The sequence below is a fragment of the Stylophora pistillata genome, chromosome 1, assembly GCF_964205215.1.
Source record: "Stylophora pistillata chromosome 1, jaStyPist1.2, whole genome shotgun sequence".
Taxonomy (NCBI): Eukaryota; Metazoa; Cnidaria; class Anthozoa; order Scleractinia; family Pocilloporidae; genus Stylophora; species Stylophora pistillata.
In genome coordinates, this window is record NC_142519.1 from 48520368 (window position 1) to 48542039 (window position 21672).

A 21672-nucleotide genomic window follows, 5' to 3' on the forward strand; every position below is an offset into this window, starting at 1 on the left:
TGTAGCTCTTAAAAAGTGATTCGGGCGCTCGCATTTAGAAGTCGTGAAAAATTCGACAATTCATTTTTTATTCAAAATCTTTGGTATAGTCTGATGGCCAGTCCTATAAGCTTTAATTTAATATAGGGGTTTAGATATCTGCAGTTTAAACCGGACGCGCTACATGCCTCGCTTGCACGCGAGACACCCCTGAAGGTGCAGGGTAACCTAAAGTGAAAAAATTGATAGTCGAGGGAGATGGAACATAGACTTTTTCTGTTAGCTTTTCCAGAACATTCTGAAACTTGCAACTATTTCATTTCAGGGTGTTCCATCGTGTGCCGTATTTTTCAGTTCATCAGGAGTAAACTTCACTTAAGATAATATTTCTGGCATTAAAGGAGGGGATACAGTGAAAGTAAATAATTATTTTTTCATTTATAGCTATTCACATTCTCCCCTGCCCCCCAGTAACCAAATGGTGTCAACAAGGAAGTTTCAACTATTAACCTTGTAATGATTTTATTTTACAGCTCATTGCTATTGATAAAACGACAGCAGATGCAATGAAGAATAAAAGTTGGAAAGTGCACGCAGTTTTTGAAGAACCCAATGTTCAATGTCAGGCAAAATGTGTGGCGCAAAGCATTGATGAAGATCAATAACCGTGAGCTGCTTAAATTGCTTCAAGATATCTGCAGTTTTCCCAAAGGTCTTCCTTTTAATAACAACACAATGAAAGTGTGTTCCTTGGATTTTATTAAGCAATTTTTCAATTGTTTTAGCTAACAAGGAGTGAGAAAGGTTCCGTTCAAGATCCCTGACCTGCAAATCAAGCCTGTAGAAGCAAATCAAGTTTGTAGAACTGAGATGCATGCTGATTACTTCACCCATGAATGGCAAGAGGTAATGAACATGCAACTTCTTCTTGCCACATTATCTCCAATACTATCAGAAAACAGGTAAAGGGAATAACTTAACTAATGGGTGAAATCATTTTGCTGATTTACCGGAATATTTAAAGCAGCTGAAGGGGAGAAGTTAAATCAGTCTCTGGAGTTTCAAAGTTAACAGTACAAAGACATTGAAAGCGATTGAAAGCTATCTACAGCAACAAGTTACAAATCAGCAACTAAATGATTTAGGGAGCAGGTTTTATTTGGAGCTGCACACTGTTTAACATGCTTGGATGGCCTGAGTCTTTGCCTGAATGTTGCTGTTTCTATGTCGTTAGCTGAAAAAACTTCTGAGGAAAGATCTCAGGAAGCAAACAGAGGAAAAACAGAAGCATATCTAGTTTTACTTTCAAGTTATAGAAAGAACCAAATGCAGATGATGGCATGATTTTCTTAGCATTAAGGCTTTTTACAAGTTCTTTCTTACATATGTTTTATTATTATTTTTTTTTTAATGAGGTTGTCCACAGTTCATTTGAAGTTTTATCTGTTCTTCTGTAACCTCTCTACAATCCTTTCCATGACACGCTTGGCTTCACACACGGTCATAGTACTGGGGTGTAATCTTCACCAACCTATACAAAAATCAAGCAGGAAGCTTTCTTAAAATGTCTTACAATAGTCATTCAAGAGGTTCATAGGTTCTCCTGAGGTTTCCAATAGGTCTCTTATGCATTCTAGGCTTAATTGATTCTATCCACTGTTCTAATGCACTCCGGTGTCAAGCCTACTGCAATAATGCTACATCTTGTTGTTCATGTAGTAAGCTGAACTATGATTGGTCTATTGGAGGGCAGACGCATTCACCACAGCATAATTGAAAGTTTTTTACTTCATTATTATACAAAACAGACAGAATTCATGTTGCAGTGTGACTTTTCAATCACAGATCACAGAAGATGTGAAATTGTGGTAAGAACATTCAGTTACACTCAGCAGTGCCAAGTGCTCCTCTCTTTGTTCGTACCACTATGTTGACTTCATCTGTCACCTATAACAGAACAGATGCATGGCGACATGGAATCTAATTGTTAAACAGACTGACACCACAGCAGAAGGTCTTCTTCATGGTGCAATAAGTGAGCCACAATAAAAAAAAAGCTTGATGCGTGATTAAGAAAGTCATCTTGCTTGATACTGTTGTAACAGGTCTTGTACCTTACACAAAAATGACAACTGACCTAAAAAATGAGCAAAAAAGAAACTAGATCCTCCTAGTAGGTCTTGATGAAAACAAAGATAACAACATCAATTGCCGGAGATCACAGTTGACCAAGATTCAGTTGAATTTGTTTTTGTTGCACTCGTGACAACATTTCACAGATCAGTCACAAAGGGTTATTGTGTGAACACCCCAAATCAATACACTCAAGAAACCCTTGAGTACCACTAACCTTACTGGTCAACATTTCTGTCTGTACAGGTCCAAATGTAGCTCTTGGTGGTCAAAACAAACTGACATTGTACTACACTCATTGTACTACACTCATTGTACTACACTACAGCTTGTGATCCAAACAAGTTGATAGATGCAGTTGTACAACCTAATGGTTGATAAAATAATAATTATAGTGAAGTAAATTTCAATTGACCTGCGGATAAAAATCAGGCAAGGCAATAATCCTTGCAGTTGTATTGGAGTTTTAAGAATTGCTGAAAAGAAGCCTGGAAAAACCTCAGACTGATGGGATTTAATCCCATGGCTCCCAGGTACTATTTGGCCCTACTGACAACTGAGCTATAAAGCCACACATTTGGAGGGTTCCTTCCCATGGAGTTATCTGCTCTCAGTATGATGCTTCGGTGATCCTACACAATGACAAGTTCTTTTTTTGCTGTCAGTGATGTCAGTAGTTTAGCTTGTTACCAGTCCTCTAGTTGCTTAGCTTCAGTACCCCATAATCACAAAGAAAAATGGTGTACCCAAGAATCTGGCAAAGACATCCGTCAATCTCCCAGTATGTTAGCAAAATCTGGGACAGTTGGGAAACAGTGAAATTGCTGATTGGCTTGGATTTTCCCAGCATAATTATGAAAACAGGGCTTAATCAACATTGTGCTATTACTATATAACCTATAGATACAGAAATTTTGTGCTGTAAGTAAGGGGAATAGGTAGGTAATGTCTCACCTGGTTGTCTTTGACAGTCAGGTAGTGTCCAGACCTCTCCAAATGAGCCACCTACTCATCAGAACAGTAAAGTGGGAGGGATGGGTGGGTGGGTAGGATTTACAGATTTAATGGTCAGTGTCTGAACTACTTCAAATTAGATCACTGCATTAGTTTGGGGAACAAATGCCATTTCCCACCACTCTTCATTTTGGTAGGACATTCTGTACTCAAAGTACTTGTACACAAGTTGGCAGCATCAAAAGAGAACCTGTTTGTGGCCAAATATAATTTTACACTGTCCAAATTGCTGATGTAATTTTCAAACACACATGAATCTGTTGAAGTCAGTGCTACGTCGTGCAAAGTTGAATCTGTCCCTGATCCTGGTAAGTTGCTGTCTCACATTATCAGCTGATTTGAGAGAACGATGTTGGACAAAATTATCATAACACCACTGTGTATCTTCATGGTCTAAAAATAAGGATAAAAAAGTTTTGTTTGAAATAGCCTGGGACATCTTTGGGCTTTGACTGTGTCAAGCCAGCCTACATATAGCAAAGTACCCTTTCCAAGGCTGGCAAATCTCACAACTAAAAGTGAGTTCCCTTTCTTGGTCATTGTAAACCCTGATTAGATTAGTAGAAGGATAAGAAGACATTAATTTTTTGGCTAATCTTGTCTAAAACTACCACAAAATCCCTGGAGACTGCAGAAAGAAAACTGCTCCAACTTCTGCACTAGAACTCAAACAAAGAGTTACCGGTACATTATACTGGTAAATGCAATGTTACTCATGAACCTGAATTGTCAGATTATCTGCAAATAAGTTTAATCCTTTGACTCCCACAAGTGACCAAGACAGAATTTCTCGGCTTACAACTTCAATACAATAACAAGCAGACAAGTGATGAGAATAGAGAATCCAATAGTTGATCCAATACCAAATTCTCCAAACTAACATTACAAGAATTGTGTGGCAGAGAGTGAGAAGAATTATGAATGAGATCTTGGCAATGAAAGGTTTAAATTGAAATCTTCCCCAAGGAGAGAGAGAAAAAAAAAACAAGGTTCCATAATGTACAGAAAGGACTAAAGGGACAAGATTAGTAGGTGTTTTTTTAGTTAAGAATACACACACAATAACACCAGAAAGCTTGGCATACAATGTAAGTACGGGTTACAAGTCAAACTCACTTTGTTTGTATGCATGGTAAACATTCAGTAAGGTCAGGTGGTCTCCATCAATGTGAGCAAACTTCATGTTAGCTTCATCAGCTGCCTTCTTAGCTTCACTTGGTCTCATAAACACCTGAGGAACAAACAGACAGAGGCAGGATCATTAATGAATTATAATGATAACAATTTATCAAAAAGTATTTTTAAGTAAATCAACAGGTTGACTTGATATCTGTATACCTGATAACATGGCAGTAACGGAGAGAATTTCATTAGAACAGTTATGGTCACAACTGGCAGTCACCATCTTGGCAAGTTGAGGGTCGAGTGGTGTAACTCCCATTGCGGGTCTATGTTCACGTAAACATCCGGGCAATCTCCCATGTGCTTTGAGAGGAAAATCGTCACGTTCATTTTCGAGAATGTTTGGTTGCTGTTTTATTGTCATTGTATGAAAACCCTAAGCTCGAACAGTCGGTGAGTTTTCATTTCAGTTGTTAATGTTGTAATTTCGTTTGTTTTAAGCATGTTTTCTGTTTGCAGAAAACCTCTCCTTTACTGGCGAGTCGAGTTTTCGACTCGGGCAAATGTTTCTGTGAAATAAACAACAGTTTTCGACTTCTACGAATTGGTCGTGGAGTTTAGAGGTTTAACTTGTTCCATAAGAGGATTTGGAAGTGGTGGAGGCATCGTAATTTTGTTTCGGGTATATTGTTCGGTTGGAACACTTCGAATTTGGAATTATGGAAGATGACCTTGAGCTACATTTGAATTCTTCGCATCAACAAGCGAGTGATTGTACACACGTGACCGCGTTGGGCGGTTCGATGGAAATGGAAGAAGAAAACGGCACAGGAAACATTCAAGATAACTCGCGTAACGAAGTTGAAGACGTCGAGGGATATTTGAACGAGAAGAAACGCGCTCTAAACAATTCGCGCTCCGGCTATGTTGGAAATCTGACCAGAATATACAACGAAATTACCCGTTTGATGGAAAACGGCGGAACCCAGGACGAAATCTCAAGGGAAATGGAAAATTTTAACGATGGATGGATTAAATTTGTGGATGCTCATGATAAATACTGCAAGTGTTTGGTTGTTGGTGTTGACGCTTCGGCGTTGGAAAAGGCTGAGAAAGGTTATAAGGAGCAAATGGAGCGAAAATTAAATCTCGATACCGCTGTAAAATGGTGGCGACCCGAGTATCAGCACAGCAGTGTATTTTCAAGCTTAAGACGTAAAGGCCCGGGCAGTAAAGCTTCCAAATCGAGTTCAAAGACATCTTCGAGTACGGTGTCCCGAAAAAGAGAAGCTCTTGCTTTAGCTCAGCTTAAGGTCCGCCAATTGAAGATTCGCCAGCGATTGGACGAAGAAGAACAAGAGATTCGAAGGAAAAGAGAGTCAATGGAAGCCGAAATGGAGGCAGAAAAGGCTGCTATGTCATTAAAAATTTATGAAGAAGAAACAGGAGAAGAAGGAAGAGGCATGGAATTATCAATTAGTCATGAAAGGGAACATTGTCAGCCACCTAAATTACAAGGTGTGACCGAACTAAAGGGTACTTTAGAGCCCTTTGCAATGAATCGAACTCCATCCCCCAAACCACAAGTTTCTACTATTCCATCTCTGTCTACGACTAATTATTTAAATGAAACAGTATCTGGATCATTTCTGCCACACCCCAAACGGGAAGCCCTCGTCGTTCCTGCCTCATCGTGTAACTCAGCTCAGCCAAATGGTTACGCGACCTTACAACCAGTCTCTCATCTGTCAAGTTCCAAACAACTTAGATTTACATCCTCCTTAGACAATCCTGCCTCTGGAACTGTTGGTGACGTTACATCATCTGTGACACCTACAAGTAACACAATCATAAGTTCGTTAACAGTACCTGTGTTTCAGCCCTGGGAATTGCAGCACACTACTTCCCGCTTGCCAAGTGGGGATTCGAAACCCTTGTTTGTTGATTCTGTAGTACCCAGTATTAAGTCTTCAGAAGCACTGTTTGAACAACCCGTCAGAGAATCGTGGTCTTCTGTTTGGCAAATGCCGCGAGCCCAGACATCACAAAATGTGACGTGTAACACAACACCAGCACAGCAGGTACAGCACTTTGACAGTGGAAGGGAAATGGTGAAGGCACTGAGGCAAGTGGTTACCTCGCCAAAAGTCGAATACCTCAAGTTTGATGGAAACCCACTTAGATATGTGTCATTTATTCACAACTTCGAAACTTATTTGGAACAGGACAACCCTGACGACTCTAGGCGTCTCCAACTACTGATCCAACACTGCACTGGAAAGGCAAGAGAAGCGGTCGAGAGCTGTGAGAATTTACCAGTTTCTGATGGTTATCGAGTGGCGAAAGAAACATTACGCGAGAACTTCGGAAAACCGCACGTAATTGCAGATGCGCAAATTAAGAAATTGCTACGTTTACCCAGGCTGAAGAATGTGGATGGACCTTCCTTATTAGAATTTAGTAGACACTTAGACACTGCTGATCGAACCTTGACTGGAATGGGAACTGAATATGTAGCTGACCTTAATCACATGAACACTTTGAGAGAGCTAACCAAAAAGTTGCCAATGTTCCTCCGAGCAAAATGGACCGAGTGCGCTGGGAAAATTATAGTATCAGATCGTAGACCTAAGTTTGGAGATTTTGTAAAATTTATCAAAGAACGGGCCAAGTTGGTGGACAATGAATTCGGACACGACATGAACTCTGAACCCTCTAAAGAAACAATTCTCGGAAGGAGTCAGGGAAATCAGAGCAAACCTCACCTCCGCTTATCAACGTTCTTGACTGGAACTGGATCAACCAGTGGTCGTCAGAATGAAAACAAGAGAGGGCCAGATTTCGTAAAGAATCAAGCTCCTTGTCTGGTTTGTTCCGAGCGACATGAAATTTGGAAGTGCGAAAGGTTCAAAGGTTTCACATATGGAGAGAAAAGGAAAGTTGTGCAACAAGGTGGACTTTGTAACAAATGTCTTGTAAAGGGACACATAGCTAAGGAGTGCCCCAAAGTGAATTTCAAGTGCCAGAAGTCTAGTTGTGGAGGTAACCACCACACTCTAATGCATCGTCACACTACAGGAACCGGAGGAGAAGCTAATGCTGATGCTGAACAACAATCGCGAGCAAAACAAGAAAATGCTTTGCTTCCTAATGTTACTGGGGCCGGGAATGATAGAGAATTAACTGTAGCGGCCACTGGGGCCGGAGAAAACCGAGTTTGTCTTGGGATCCTGCCTGTCAAAGTTCAAGGAAAGGGTAGCGACAGGATGGTCGAAACGTATGCTCTGCTTGACAATGGTTCGGAGGTGACACTGTGCCATGAAAGGCTGGCAAAGGAACTTAAGCTTAATGGAAATAGACTTAGTTTCACATTGACTGGAATGACGGGTTCAGCCCAGGTGGAAGGTTGCCTTGTAGATTTGGTGGTGAAGTCCTTGGATGAATCAGTTACTGTCGAATTGTTGAATGTGAAAACAGTCAATGATATGCCAATTTCTACAAGTTGTATAGCGAAGACAGAAGACCTTACTAGGTGGCCTCATCTTCGAGACATTGACATTCCAGTGCTAGAATATGGAGAAGTCTTGCTATTGATTGGGCTCAAAGAGAATCCTGGCCTGTTCCTTCCACTTGAATGTAAATCTGGTGACCACGATGAGCCGATAGCTATCCGATACAGCTTGGGATGGACAGTGATGGATCCAATGGAGGGTCAGAAAGGGGATCACGGTTGCTCAGTGAATTTTGTCCACACGAAGGAAAGTCAGTGGAGGCAAAGGGGAGTCCACGCCAACACTGAGCCGTTTGATGTTAAACACCATACTGATGATGAATTCTTACATCGCCAACTCGAGCGACTTTGGAAAACAGATTTTGGTGACTCTTCCGTTGGAATAGATCCAACGATCCAACCATCCATTGAAGACAACAAAGCATTATACAAGATGGAACAATCCCTGCAAAGAGTGGGTGACCACTTTCAAGTTGCTCTGCCATGGCGGGAAGAATTGCCTTATCTCCCCAACAATAAACCAATGGCGGAACAAAGGTTACAACTTCTGAAGAAACGACTGCTTAAAGATGGAGAGTTGCTTACGAAGTACCGAAGTACGATGCAAGAGTACATAGTTAGTGGGCATGCCCAGAGAGTTCGAAGGGAAGAGTTAGACGTGAGAGATCGACCAGTTTGGTACCTTCCGCACCATCCTGTGACCCATCCGTTGAAACCAGGAAAAGTAAGAGTGGTCTTCGATTGTGGTGCAAAGTATCATGGAACCTCCCTTAATCAGCAATTATTACAAGGCCCTGACTTGGCAAATCCTTTAGTAGGAGTATTGATCAGATTTCGCCAAGAATCTATCGCCATCGCAGCCGACATTGAGGCCATGTTTCATCAAGTTTACGTCGAGCCCAAGGACCGGGATGCGTTGAGATTCTTATGGTGGCCCAATGGAGACTTGAACGAGGAACCGCGAGAGTACTGCATGGTGAAACATCTATTTGGGGCGACCTCTTCTCCATCTTGTGCAAACCTTTGCCTCAAGAAAACAGCATCGATTTATCAATCAGAATTCGACCCTGTGACAGTTCAAACCGTGAAGAAAAACATGTATGTCGACGATTTGATGAAGTCTGTAAATTCACCAGAGATTGCAATAAGGCTGTCTTCACAACTAAGAGAATTGCTGGCGAAAGGTGGCTTCAGGTTAACAAAATGGCTTAGCAATGACCGGAAGGTGTTGGCTGAAATACCACAATCTGAAAGAGCAAGTTCAGTGGTCAACTTGGACATAGAAGATTTGCCCACAGCGTGTGCGCTTGGTTTAAAATGGAATGTAGAGACTGACAAATTCATCTGGGAGGTGTCAGCCAAAACTCAGCGATTACTGGAAGAGAAGCCAATGACTAGACGAGGAGTGTTGTCAGTTGTTAGTTCATTATTTGATCCACTTGGTTTTATCTCCCCCTTCATAATGAAGGCCAAGCTATTACTACAAGAACTTTGTCGGAAGAAGGTGGGATGGGACGGTGTCATTGGTGAACAAGAAAGGGTTCAGTGGTTACACTGGCTAGAAGACCTTCCAAAATTGCAAGCATTCCAAATCGAACGATGTTTTAAGCCGAAGAACTTTGGCGAAACAAAGAATGTTCAGTTGCACATTTTCTCAGATGGATCTCGTGTAGGGTATGGAGCAGTAGCCTATCTACGCCTTGTTGACGTTTTCGACAACATCCATTGCAGCTTTGTCATGGGAAAGGCACGGTGGCCCCCATCCACGAAATCACGATTCCAAGGTTGGAATTATCAGCAGCAGTTATCTCAGTTAAGCTGTACCAGATCATAAGTCGAGAAGTGGAAATCAAGATAGATCGAGTGAAGTACTGGACGGACTCTACTACCGTCTTGAAATGCCTTAAAAATGACACCAAGCGGTTTCACACCTTTGAGTCGAATCGCCTTACCATGATCCGTAGCATATCATCCACCTCAGATTGGAGATACGTCAACCGAGATGAGAATCCAGCAGACGATGCATCCAAAGGCTTGAGGCTTGACGAGATGATCAAGAACAAGCGGTGGTTAAATGGTCCAGCGTTCCTTTGGGAAGAAGAATCCTGTTGGCCAGCAACCATTGAGGTGCCCCCCTTGAAAGATAGCGATCCCGAAGTAAGAAAGGAAAGCCGAATCTACACCACTGTTGCTGTACAAGATTCAATAGGAGGTTTGATACATTACTACTCTTCATGGTGGAAATTGAAGAAAGCGTTTGCGTGGATTTTACGCTACAAGAAGTTTCTCCAGAGCAAAGTTTGCAAGCAGGAAGTATACGATGCATCTCCTCTAATTAGTTCAGGAAACATAGTTGGAAAACTAACCGCACTCGAGCTGCAAAAGGCTGAAGAGGAAATTGTTCGTCAGGTCCAGAAAGCTACCTTTCCAAGGGTGTTCGAGGCACTCAGTAACATCTCGCCTGGCGCAAACAAACGGTTGATGAAGAAGGCACTAAAGAGGGAGGGCTCCTCGATATTCCAATTGAATCCTAAGTTGAGAAACGGGTTGCTGGCAGTTGGTGGAAGACTAGAGAGTGCTCCTGTAAACGAAGATTTGAAGTATCCTTACATTCTACCCAATAATCACCATGTGACAGAACTAATTATTCGGCACAACCACGCGAATGTGGGCCATATGGGCCAGGAATCTGTGCTATCATCACTGAGAGAAAGGTTTTGGGTCATAAAGGGACGCTCTGCGGTACGACGTGTATTGAGAAAGTGTGTTGATTGCCAAAAACGAAAGGCACCCACCGGAGAACAGCTCATGGCAAAGTTACCTGAAGACAGGATCACTCCACATAAACCTCCATTCACATATGTCGGGGTGGATCTTTTTGGCCCCATAGAAGTAAAGCAGAAAAGAAGTAGAGTCAAGAGATATGGATGTATTTTCACGTGCTTGTCAGTCCGTGCCATACACATTGAGGTTGCAAATACTTTGAATACAGATTCTATGATCAATGCATTGAGGAGATTCATTTGCCTGAGAGGATGTCCCGAGGAAATCAGGAGCGACTGTGGAACGAACTTAACTAAAGCAGACAAGGAGTTGAAAGAATCGATTGAAGAATGGAATCAGCAAAGGATCGATGGATTCTGTGCTCAAAGAGGAATTCAGTGGATCTTCAATCCACCTGGGGCAAGCCACATGGGAGGGGCATGGGAAAGAATGATCAGGTCCGTACGTCAAATCTTGAAGGCCCTATTGAAGGAACAAGTGGTCTGTGACGAAGTGCTCCACACCGTGCTGACTGAAGCGACTAACATCCTCAACAGTAGACCCTTGACGCGAAACAGTAATGACGTTATGGATGAAGAACCGTTGACCCCAAACCATCTTCTAAACTTGCGACCATGTTCCAGTTTGCCCCCAGGAATTTTCGACAAAGAAGATCTTTACTGTCAACGCCAGTGGAAACAAGCGCAGTACCTGTCAAATCTCTTCTGGAAACGGTGGATTAGTGAATACCTCCCGACCCTTCAAGAACGAAAGAAGTGGAATGAAGCAAAGGAGAATCTGAAAGTGGGAGATGTCGTTCTGTTAGCTGACAAAAACTTTCCCAGAGGACAGTGGCCACTCGCGCGAATCATTGAAGTCTTTCCTAGTGAAGATGGGCTTGTGCGTTCTGCAAGAGTTAGGACCAGTTCTACCGTCATGACCCGCGCGAAGCGCCAAAGACAGAGGGAGGTGAAAACGACAGTGACTACCCTCGTACGACCAATTACGAAGCTGTGTCGTCTTGAATTGTCAAATTCCTAGTTAGTTAGAATCATCCGGTGATTCTTCGATCACACTTTCATGTAGCACCTTGACGTTATGGACGTGTCTGTGCAGCGTTACAAAGTTTTATTTGACGCAGACTCTGATCTAACCTTATAGACTACAATGGCCTGGCATTTGACATTTGTAACATATTTTGAACTGGTGTGGATCTATATGGACGACAAAATAATTAGGGGTATTTACGCCGGCACCTGATGACATTGATCTAAGATGTGGTCAGTTAGTTTATATTGCTTGTATTGAGTAGCTTCGCGTTATTTCACGTTAAATCGCACTGGTCGCAGATAGCCTTTGTAATGAAATAGTTTGTGTAAATTTCATTTAGGGGCCGGTGTAACTCCCATTGCGGGCCTATGTTCACGTAAACATCCGGGCAATCTCCCATGTGCTTTGAGAGGAAAATCGTCACGTTCATTTTCGAGAATGTTTGGTTGCTGTTTTATTGTCATTGTATGAAAACCCTAAGCTCGAACAGTCGGTGAGTTTTCATTTCAGTTGTTAATGTTGTAATTTCGTTTGTTTTAAGCGTGTTTTCTGTTTGCAGAAAACCTCTCCTTTACTGGCGAGTCGAGTTTTCGACTCGGGCAAATGTTTCTGTGAAATAAACAACAAGTGGAAAGTCTGCCATCATGGAGCCCACTGATGTGAGGTCTCCATTGTCATCAAGGGCACCAAGATAGTTCAGCAGTTCAAGTGCTCTCATCAAAGTTTCTGGTGCTATCAAACTGACAAAAAAAGAATGAAATCTTAGCTTTCTTTGTTTGGTTCGTACGCAACCTTTTACTTGCAAGACTTTGAGCTATTCCTTAGAAAATGACACTTCTGGGAATCACCACAAATCAAGGGCTAATACACATGTACCAGCCTGCTCACAAGCACTGAACCTACCAGGAAGATCCATGAAGTCAAAATGCACCAAGTCGTCAATGCCCAACTTCTTCAGCTGTAGCACCACAGTACCAAGGTTGGACCTCAGGATTTCAGGGTAGGTATTGTCTTGCATTTCAGTTTGATAAGCTTTCTCTGTGTACAATCTGAAACAATTGCCAGGACGTGTACGACCAGCACGGCCAGCTCTCTGCTGTGAACTGGCTTTTGATATAGCAGAAACTAACAGTGACTTTACATGGATACGGGGATTGTACACCTATTATAGACAAACCAAAGACAAAATGACTTTACACTCGGTCAACCTGTTAAGGAACAATGATAAGGAACAATAAAATATATATGCAGAATTTGAAAGATGTAGATTTTTGAGCTTTGTAAGAAAAAGCTATTGATATTTTTTTACCTTGTCACAAACATCGGACAGAGGAAAAGTTCTGAGACCTCACGAGGAATTGAACCTGCACACTGAGTCTAATGGTCTGGGGTTGGATTCCTTAGGGGAACTCAGAATGTTTTCTTTGTCCCATGCTTGTTAAGAGACAAGAAAAACAGTTTAATACTTTGTGAAAAGTAGACAGTAATCAAATACTGAAGTAAGACAGACCTTCTGCTTGGAAAATCCAGGATCTATAACAAACACCACACTATCAATGGTAAGAGATCTTTCAGCAATGTTGGTGGACACCACACACTTGCGCCCAATGGCACCATTTGGGCGTTTTGCTGGAGGAGCGTCAAAGATGTACTGCTGCTGTTGTGGAGGAAGAGTTGAATACAGAGGGATGCAGCGGAACTCACCTACTTCAGGTCCCAGGTTATCAATTTCCTTCTTCAGTCTCTTGCATGCTTCTTCAATTTCCTGACTGGGAAGAAAATAGTGAAATGTTGAAAGGCTACTTTCAACTTGGTTTAACTTTGTTTACAATATATGCGAACTGTGAAAAATTTACACGATGCTCATGTTTGTTGCAAAATGTCATTCAGGAATGGATGGTCCTTTAAAACTAGGGTTAAATGGCACATAAATTTCTAGCTTAAAGAAGTGGCAACTAAAAGTCTTCGTAGTGTGAGATCGATCTTCACAGAAATGAACACTACTTAAGCAGTAGTGAAAATAAGGCCTGAAAAAAATTCACTTCACAGGTTTGTTATGAACCTTCACAATGACCAGCTCCTAGTTGGCTCGTTAGCTCAGTTGGTAGAGCATTGCACTGGTACTGTAGAGGTCATGGCTTTGAATTCTGTACAGGCCCAAATTTTTTTTCAGGCCTTATTTTCACTACTACTTAAGTAGTGTTCATTTCTGTCGAGATTGATCTCACACTAATTTCTTTAACCGCAGTTCGTATACATGACTTTCAAATGAATACATTCACAAGCATTAAAAAGTTTTCAACTTCCACCACTTTTACTGATTAAGCACCAAAAAGTTGATAAAGGATTTTTTCGCGTAATTTCAGGCCCCATGTTAATCAACTCTTTGGTCATTCTTGTCCAAGAATTTTGAAAGTAAATGCAATTTAGGTTTAGAAATTTGAACAACTTAAACCCACTAGATCCTTACATCAGTATTCTTATTTTCTAGACATTTCCTACAGTGCTGACATGGAGAACTTTTCTTAACAATCATGAGCTTCCTTAGTTTGTGATCATTTTCTTTATTCTCGTGACCTTAATGCTTGATTCAGGGGTCACACTGCTGGGAGAATTTAGATGCTTATCACTCTTAGGGGTTAATCCTTTCACTACCGAGATCTCATTAGTAACTCTCTCTACTGTCTCTCATACAATTCTCATGATGTTACTTGGGAGAATTTGGCATCTGATCAACTAATAATCCCCTGATTAATTTTATTTTTTTCTTTATTCTCATCACTTGTCTTCTTGATATTGTATTGGCATTGTAAGGAGAAATTCTGTCTTGGTCACTCACTGAATTTAAAGGTTTAAAGGATTACATGAAACATGCCGATCTAAACTCAAAAGGGGAATCAAGAACTTTGAACACACACCTCTTGCCCAGTAAGAAACAACAAAATGTCGCCCTCCACTTCCTCACACATGTGAATCTGTACCACTGTTCTAATGGCTGCCTCCAAGTAGTCTCGTTCAGGTTCAGGAGTGTAAAAGATCTCTACAGGATGTGTTCGTCCAGGGATTGTCATGAGTGGACATTCGTCAAAATATTCCTGGAATTTCCCGGCATCTAAGGTGGCACTCATGATTATAATCTTAAGGTCATGCCTCTGTTGTACAACCTGTGGAAAACAGACGCATTTTATACAACTTCTGTAAGTTACAGGTGTAACAGTGGAGCGATGCAGTGTCACCTGCACATGTACTATCAGCAGCATGATTAGTGAGAAAATTGGTCTGATTATTTAAACAAATTTTAGCCCTTGTTAAATGAAACCGCATTCTAAATGATCTTCAGTTTAGTCCAACCATTTATTTAAACATTTATTTTTGTGAACAGTGTCAAGATGGTTGAAAACTGGTAGTAGAAAGAACATTTATTTAACTAAACCGATCCCTTTGAAGGGAAAACCTAAGGCGCACTGATCGAATGAAACCATGACTGTTTTCAGTTGGACCTCCTACAAATAACCAATCCTTTGTGATAAAACAGTTCTTTTTATGTGTAAAATGACACTACTGTTTGCACCACACAGCAAATCACTGAAAACAGCCTTTCCCTCACTCAATGTTGCCCATTTGCAGCAAAAAATTAAAATCACAGAAGATCAAGGCTTGACCTTTTCAACTTACTGGCCAGGTGGTTAGTGACATCTTAGATATTACGACAATTTCAGTTTGTTTACTAGCAAAACTGGCAGGTGGAAATTAAAAACCACTGGCCAAAGCTGAATTTCTACCACTCTGTAGCTAGTGGGCTACTGTTAATATTTAGCCCTGATGATGAAAAATTATTTGGAGGGGGGGGGGGAGGGGAAGGGGGCTTCTTATACAACGGGTTATTAACACTTTATCTCCCAAATGTGATAAACATGTAACTTACTACAAGGACAAAAGAAATTAACAATGAAGTAACAGGGAGTTATATGGGTCAATGTGTCAACAGTTTTGTTGGCTATACTGTGGTACTTGTTAGAAGAATATGAAATCTCCAGATGCATGCACACACTGTACCTCTTTCAGTAGACCCATGAGGATATCAGTAGCAAGAGTTCTCTCGTGAGCCTCATTAAGAAGAATGACTGCATAACGATCCAGTAGAGGATCAGTCATAGCCTCATGCAACAACATACCATCTGTCATGTACCTGGAAACAAATTAACATGAGCTTTAAATTACAGTAAGAAATGATCATCTCATTTGTTCAGACATCTGAGACAGAGCTAAAGGCCAAACTTAAACCTTAAATTGCATTTTCTCACACCCTCTTTCTTCCTTACTGTTTTTTAATGCTCTATCTCCCACTAGTGATTTTCATTTTGACCTAACCAAATTCTCCTAAATACTTAATTGCTGTATTTATTCGGTTATAAGATGCACTCGGTTATAAGACGCACCCCAAACTTGGCAACTTAGTCAAGCCAAGTTCCCAAATGGAAAGTTTTGGGAAAATACTCGGTTACAAGATGCACCAAAAGGTTGAGAGTTAACAAAAGGTGTGATGGATCTGAAAAAGTTTCACAGTTGCTTTGGCAGTGAAAGCAAATGGCAAAAAAGTCCCAGTTTGACAACTGAATATCAACACGCCACAGAGGATGCAAGTTTCAGTGCACAAAAAAGGCTGGATAGACGAAAAGGGTAAGTGTTATCTGTACATTGTTTATTCAGAGAAGGAACTTTTCGAGCGAGCAACACAAACACGATTTGAGGAATTTGAAACGTGGTTCAAACGATTGTTTTGTACTCATGGATATCATGTTACTGAGCATGTGCTGTTAAGAACGTACGCAAATTTCCATTTGTTTGCTTTTGCAGTAAAAGTTTGCTTTTGTTGTTAATCTTTTGAAGTTATTCTAAAAGAAGTATTCCTTTTTAATTCATAGGAATAAAGGACTGGATTACATGCAATCTTTGCTACATATCAGAACAAAAAGCCCTGCTTGGATGCGATTAGTTTTGTGGTCATCTGACGGAGGCCGTATAAGAAACAGTTCTTTCACAACCACCACAACAGCTCTTTTCAGAGCCACCCTACATGTAGTTCTTTTTATAACCACCGGATCTAAAAAATTTAATGACCAACAATTAGTGTTCTTCTCACATTTTTGTAACTATAAGTTCTGCTAAAAATTGCGATCTTAAGATTTTGTTGCGCGAAAATACTTGGTTATAAGATGCACCCCAAGTTTTCAGCAGATTTTGATCAAACAAGCATATTTTGTTGTCAAAAATGTTGTGCCTTATAAGTGAATAAATATGGTAACAAGGAAATATTAAGCAGCTAGAGGTAAGAATCAACAATCAGATCTTGGAAGTTACAGAGTTAAGGATGAAATTGACTTTTTCTTCCTTACTTCAATATAGTGCGAGGACTAGTGCAGTCTTCAAATCGGATTGTGTACCCAACCTCCTGACCTATGGTGACATCCAATTCATCAGCTACACGCTGAGCAACACTCATGGCAGCAACCCTCCTGGGCTGCGTACAAGCCACACACTTGCGTTTGTCAATGCGAGTTTCAAGACACCACTGTGGAATCTACAAAAGTAAAAAGAGTTTGTCAAATTGTTTTTCTTTTTTCACTACAAACTGCACTTACAGTAATGCAAAACAATGCAACATACAAGACAATACACAGACTAGGAATACTTAGCCTTGGATGTATTATCTGCCTGTAATCGTGAGAAACAAGTTGATCCTAATGATTACCATTTCATAGTATTAAAATAAAGTGTCTGATACACTGCCAAGGCAGGGCTGGGCACTAATGGTAGCCCACTAGCCACAGACTAGTAGAAATTCAGTTTTGGGTGGTGGTTTTCGGTTTCCACTAGCCAGTTTGGCTAGTAAACGAAATGACATTGTCGTAACATCTACCATGTCACCAGCCACTTGGCTAGTAAGTTGAAAAGTAAGTGTTGAGCCCTGCAAAGAGAGAGTGGAACTGTATAGAATAAAAAAAAAAACAACAAATTTGCCTGCGAGGAAATGCTGATTGAGTGCTCTTCAATCCAAAAACCTGAACAGACTTACTTTGTTTGTATGAATGGTAAACACTTAGTTTACAACAAACAACAGTTGAGACCCTACTATATTTACGAGGAACAAGGAAAAAATATCTGTTAAAATGTACCTCACTTCCCTTAATTAGCTTCACACAGCAGTTCAGCTGGAATTTGTACTAAAAGTAACTAGTATCTACATGTAATAGGCATCCGTTACACCCAACTGATGCCCGAATTCTTCCAAATATTTACAGTCTCTAATTCCTCAAATTTCCCCAACCACAGCTCATCTGATAAGAAGTACAATTTAACCCAACTTCTAATAAACTACTTAGATAATTTAGTGTTATTACATTGGTTGATAATGCAAAATGCTCACCGTAAAGGGTTTCAAGTGTTTGCCCTTTGTCAAAGCAAATAAATACTACATGTAACTATTACCTGGGTTGTTTTACCAGATCCAGTCTCGCCAACAAGAACACAAGCTTGTTTTTCCTTCATGGTTTCCATGAATTTTTCTTTGTACTCCCATACTGGTAGCTCGATTCTCTTCTTGAGAATGTCAAAATATTTGTCTGAGAATAGCTTCCCATTGAAAGGATTGATCTTTCCACGAAGATTGCTTGGATTACTACCGACAGAAAAGAGACCAAAATGCATCAGGAGGTATAGTGTACATAAATTATACTTCTGACAATAGGTCAGAGAGAATTTTCTTTTGAATCATTCTAGATTTAAGGGGTGGGAAGGTTTATGGTATCCAAACAATTCTCCCTGGCAGGGCTTGCATTTTTGACACTAACTTTTCAGCTTACTAGCCAAGTGGCTAGTGACATCTTAGATGTTTTGATAATTTCAGTTTGTTTACTGCCAAACTGGCATGTGGAAATCAAAAACCACTTTTCAAAACTGAATTTCTACTGTAGTCTGTGACTAGTGGGCTACCATTAGTATCAAGCCCTGTCCTGGTACCAAGTCGCCTGCACCAACCTTTGCACTTATAAATTCACTTCAATAAGCTCATTTTTAAGTTTAGGTTTGATGTTTTTTGGAATGACAATGACATTATTAAAGATTCTACAATTTTTTGTTAGCCTTACACCATTGCAGTACAATAACAAAAATAATCACTAAGATGCTATGGACAGTTTACAACACCTTTTTGACACTTTCATACACGTATTATGAGTCAGCAATGTGGATTTCTTTAGTAAGAAACTTTTATTTTGTTTATATAATTTATTATAGTTTCTTGTGTATTTTATAATTATATTAAGCCAGAGAATCAAAGCAATTGTTCAGGATTTGGATCTCAGCATCTAAGTGTTCCTATGTTTAAAGCAGTATGCTGGTTGCCTAACACTTTGGTTTGTAAATGACTACGAATAAATGAAAATCATACATATGAACTAAGGAATAATTTAAGGATAAGAGAAGGAACTTCACAGTGATGAACACTACTTATAAGGCAATAGAAAAGTAAATTTAAGGAAACGTAATTCTAGGCTACCAGATGCAGCAACTGACTGTGATAACGAAATGAGTGAGATCCACCTCTACAACATCCTACCAATAAAACAGCTGAAGACCAAGTAAATTGACACAAAACACTTGCCTCAGGAAGAAAGGGAAGGGTAGCAGCCACTCACAAGTATGTGTTACACAAAGCCACAGAAACAATTATCCATCCAAGGCAAGTAAAAAGCTCCAACAGCCCATGCATAGGCATGTAATTTCTCCGTGTCTCACCTAACTATCGCCTGAATTACTGGAAGTTTCTTGTGACATTCTGACTGTAAAATAATTCCTTATCTACATGTGTTGATTTTAATTTTTCAAATTTTTGTTTTTGTCCTTTTCATTTTTTGTTTGTCTTAAAGCAAAGAATTTTAACCTGTTAACCCAGTGAAAGCCTCGACGTATGAATTTAATCGACCTAACGTGAGTTTTTAGACTAGAGTTAATAAAACCACGAGAGGGGAATTCGATGTCTTACAGTGTAGGTGTTCTCTATCGCGCGAATAGTAATCAATTCGGAAACAAATTTAGACAGCAATTCAAGAAAATCGTTTCCAATATTTTCTAGCCTTAAGTATATATAACACAAGGGAACCTCCTGCGAAATCAATTATGATTTCGAGATTTGGAAAATACCGTCTTGCATAATAATTTCACAGCTGTGCAGATTCGAGAAACGGCCACAATTAAACCAGATAAGCTGTGATTCAAATATTTCCAGAGCACTACCTTCCTGAGGAAGACTGTAATCGAAGAGATAGATTTATTTAAGTCTCTGTACCAAAACCAGCTGCAGATTAATTCAAGCTCGGCGATATTCAAAACTGAAAAGCTGTCCTTTACATATGTATCACAGCCTACCTCAACTCCTCCTTAATCCTTTTCGCGGTAGTTAACGAGTTGGACGAGTTCCCATCGACATCTAACCTCCTTTTCGACATCTTGCACGGACATCAAAGTCAAATACTCCTATAAACGTTCTCTAACTGTTCTATTAACCCAAGCGCCACTAAGATTTCCATCGAATTTTGCCGGCTAAGGAAATGCAAACGACACCCGTTTTCATCCCTTTATTCCACAAGTCACCGCGATCATAAAGGAGACTAAATATGGTAAAATTTCCCATAAATTTTGGCGAGCGGTGTACTGCGCGAAACATTGAAAAACATGGCAGACGAGACGCAGACGAGAATTCAAGTTTGATTCGCGTTTTCGTGAGGTAGATTGATAGTTTTAGCATCTATGAGTAGAAACACGATCGTGATGGATACATGCTTATAAGATGGTAGAAAGTCCAGTCACTACAAGGGCATTTTATGGGGACAATTCAAAGAGGTACCTGCACGTCACTTAATCAGTTGTTGTGTTGATTTTCATTTACAACTACAACTAGTTTGTTTAATCTTCTGGCTGTAGAACGAATGAAGCTTGGCAACAAAAGATGAGTAAATTGGAGAGATGTGCCAGGGAATTCGGAGATCACCCGATTTTACTTAAACGTCAAAGGTACACTCAACTTTTTAGTATATTTGACAGAAATCATTACCACGTTTGAAATTATGCAAATGTTATTCATAGACAAGAAACCACACTTTAGGAACGTGTCTCGGTAAGAAAAATGAAAATTTTCAACCCCCCTTCATGTAGTTGTTAGCAATGAGATGTAAACTGTGTTGTCATTTTCTCTTTCGTGATCACTGTGTCGCATCTTGCCTAATAATGGTAATGGAAGTGGAGTGCAAATTGGTCCAAATCATACATGTGATTTCAAAATCTGTGTTGAATATGTTTGGACGTAAGGCAAGAAAACTGGGTCTAGTTCATAAACTCGGCTAACTTCTTCAGTATAATTTAGATTAAAAGACTTAAAATCTATCTCCGTGGCGACATCATACCTCAAAATGATAAATTCAATTTTCCTAAGTTTGCTGGATTTACTGTAGAATCGCATAGCTTAAAGTAAACACGCGCTCTGATGGGTCAATACGTCAACCGGAAGAGAGGGTATTTAGCGGGGAATCGCACTAACGCATAAAGCGATATCGCTGACGTGAGTCATGAGCAAAAATTATTGTTACGGACGTAAAAACGTAAATACAACTAGTGCTACGAAAATGTGAACAAATATGAACAAATTTATAGAAAACGAATGTCTTCCAAATTTTGAATTGAAATTGAAATTTTTAGAAAATTGGAGGAAACCATTCACGCTCAAAAGTACGAGAAAACGCATAGAAAAAAATCAAAATGCCAGAGACGAGGGAAGAAAGCCAAACGACAGTTCTCGCCAAGGAAAAACAAACAAGCTTTACGAAAGAAAACTAAAACAGGTATCAATGCCGAAAAAGGTCAAGCATCTTTTCCCGAAATCCAAACCATTGTAGCCTATACAGACGACGAACTGTCCTCTTTTAGATACAACATGGTTTCAAAAAACATTAGACGGCAAATTCACAAATTCGAGTGGTCGAAGAACTGTTATCCAAGCGCTCAGTGATGATTTCGACCCAGTGGAGATATCAGAGCTCACTGGC

At 40.2% G+C, this 21672-nt stretch overlaps 4 protein-coding genes across 5 annotated transcripts; 2 read left to right on the top strand and 2 right to left on the bottom strand.

Annotated features, from left to right (window-relative positions):
• Nucleotides 1-484: 484 nt before the first annotated feature.
• On the bottom strand, nt 485-4555 carry LOC148742867 (putative pre-mRNA-splicing factor ATP-dependent RNA helicase PRP1). 2 transcript variants are annotated; one of them, XR_016001408.1, is made up of 5 exons: nt 4465-4555; nt 4243-4357; nt 3067-3519; nt 2330-2479; nt 485-1510 (listed from the first exon to the last, which is right to left on the bottom strand). XR_016001408.1 is itself a non-coding variant. In XM_088760486.1 (3 exons), the coding sequence occupies exons 1-3, from the start codon at nt 4495-4497 to the stop codon at nt 3368-3370; spliced, it is 300 nt and encodes a 99-aa protein (XP_088616612.1). In that variant the 5' UTR covers nt 4498-4555; the 3' UTR covers nt 3063-3367. The 2 variants fall into 2 exon arrangements, 1 of the variants encoding a protein (XP_088616612.1); XM_088760486.1 differs by lacking the exons at nt 485-1510; nt 2330-2479 and having other exon boundaries at nt 3063-3519.
• Nucleotides 4556-4577: 22 nt separating this feature from the next.
• LOC148742868 (uncharacterized) lies at nt 4578-9593 on the top strand. Its single transcript, XM_088748926.1, has 2 exons — nt 4578-4701; nt 4768-9593. Exon 2 carries the CDS (start codon nt 4968-4970, stop codon nt 9591-9593), a length of 4626 nt encoding a protein of 1541 aa, XP_088605052.1. The 5' UTR covers nt 4578-4701; nt 4768-4967.
• Nucleotides 9594-9712: 119 nt separating this feature from the next.
• LOC148742869 (uncharacterized) lies at nt 9713-11563 on the top strand. The gene has a single exon (XM_088748936.1). The coding sequence runs from the start codon at nt 9713-9715 to the stop codon at nt 11561-11563; it is 1851 nt and encodes a 616-aa protein (XP_088605062.1).
• Nucleotides 11564-12208: 645 nt separating this feature from the next.
• Nucleotides 12209-20201, bottom strand: LOC148742870 (ATP-dependent RNA helicase DHX15-like). The gene is made up of 8 exons (XM_088760496.1): nt 20000-20201; nt 18062-18251; nt 16969-17153; nt 15629-15761; nt 14491-14736; nt 13083-13337; nt 12476-12734; nt 12209-12312 (listed from the first exon to the last, which is right to left on the bottom strand). Exons 1-8 carry the CDS (start codon nt 20077-20079, stop codon nt 12308-12310), a joined length of 1353 nt encoding a protein of 450 aa, XP_088616622.1. The 5' UTR covers nt 20080-20201; the 3' UTR covers nt 12209-12307.
• Nucleotides 20202-21672: the final 1471 nt, after the last annotated feature.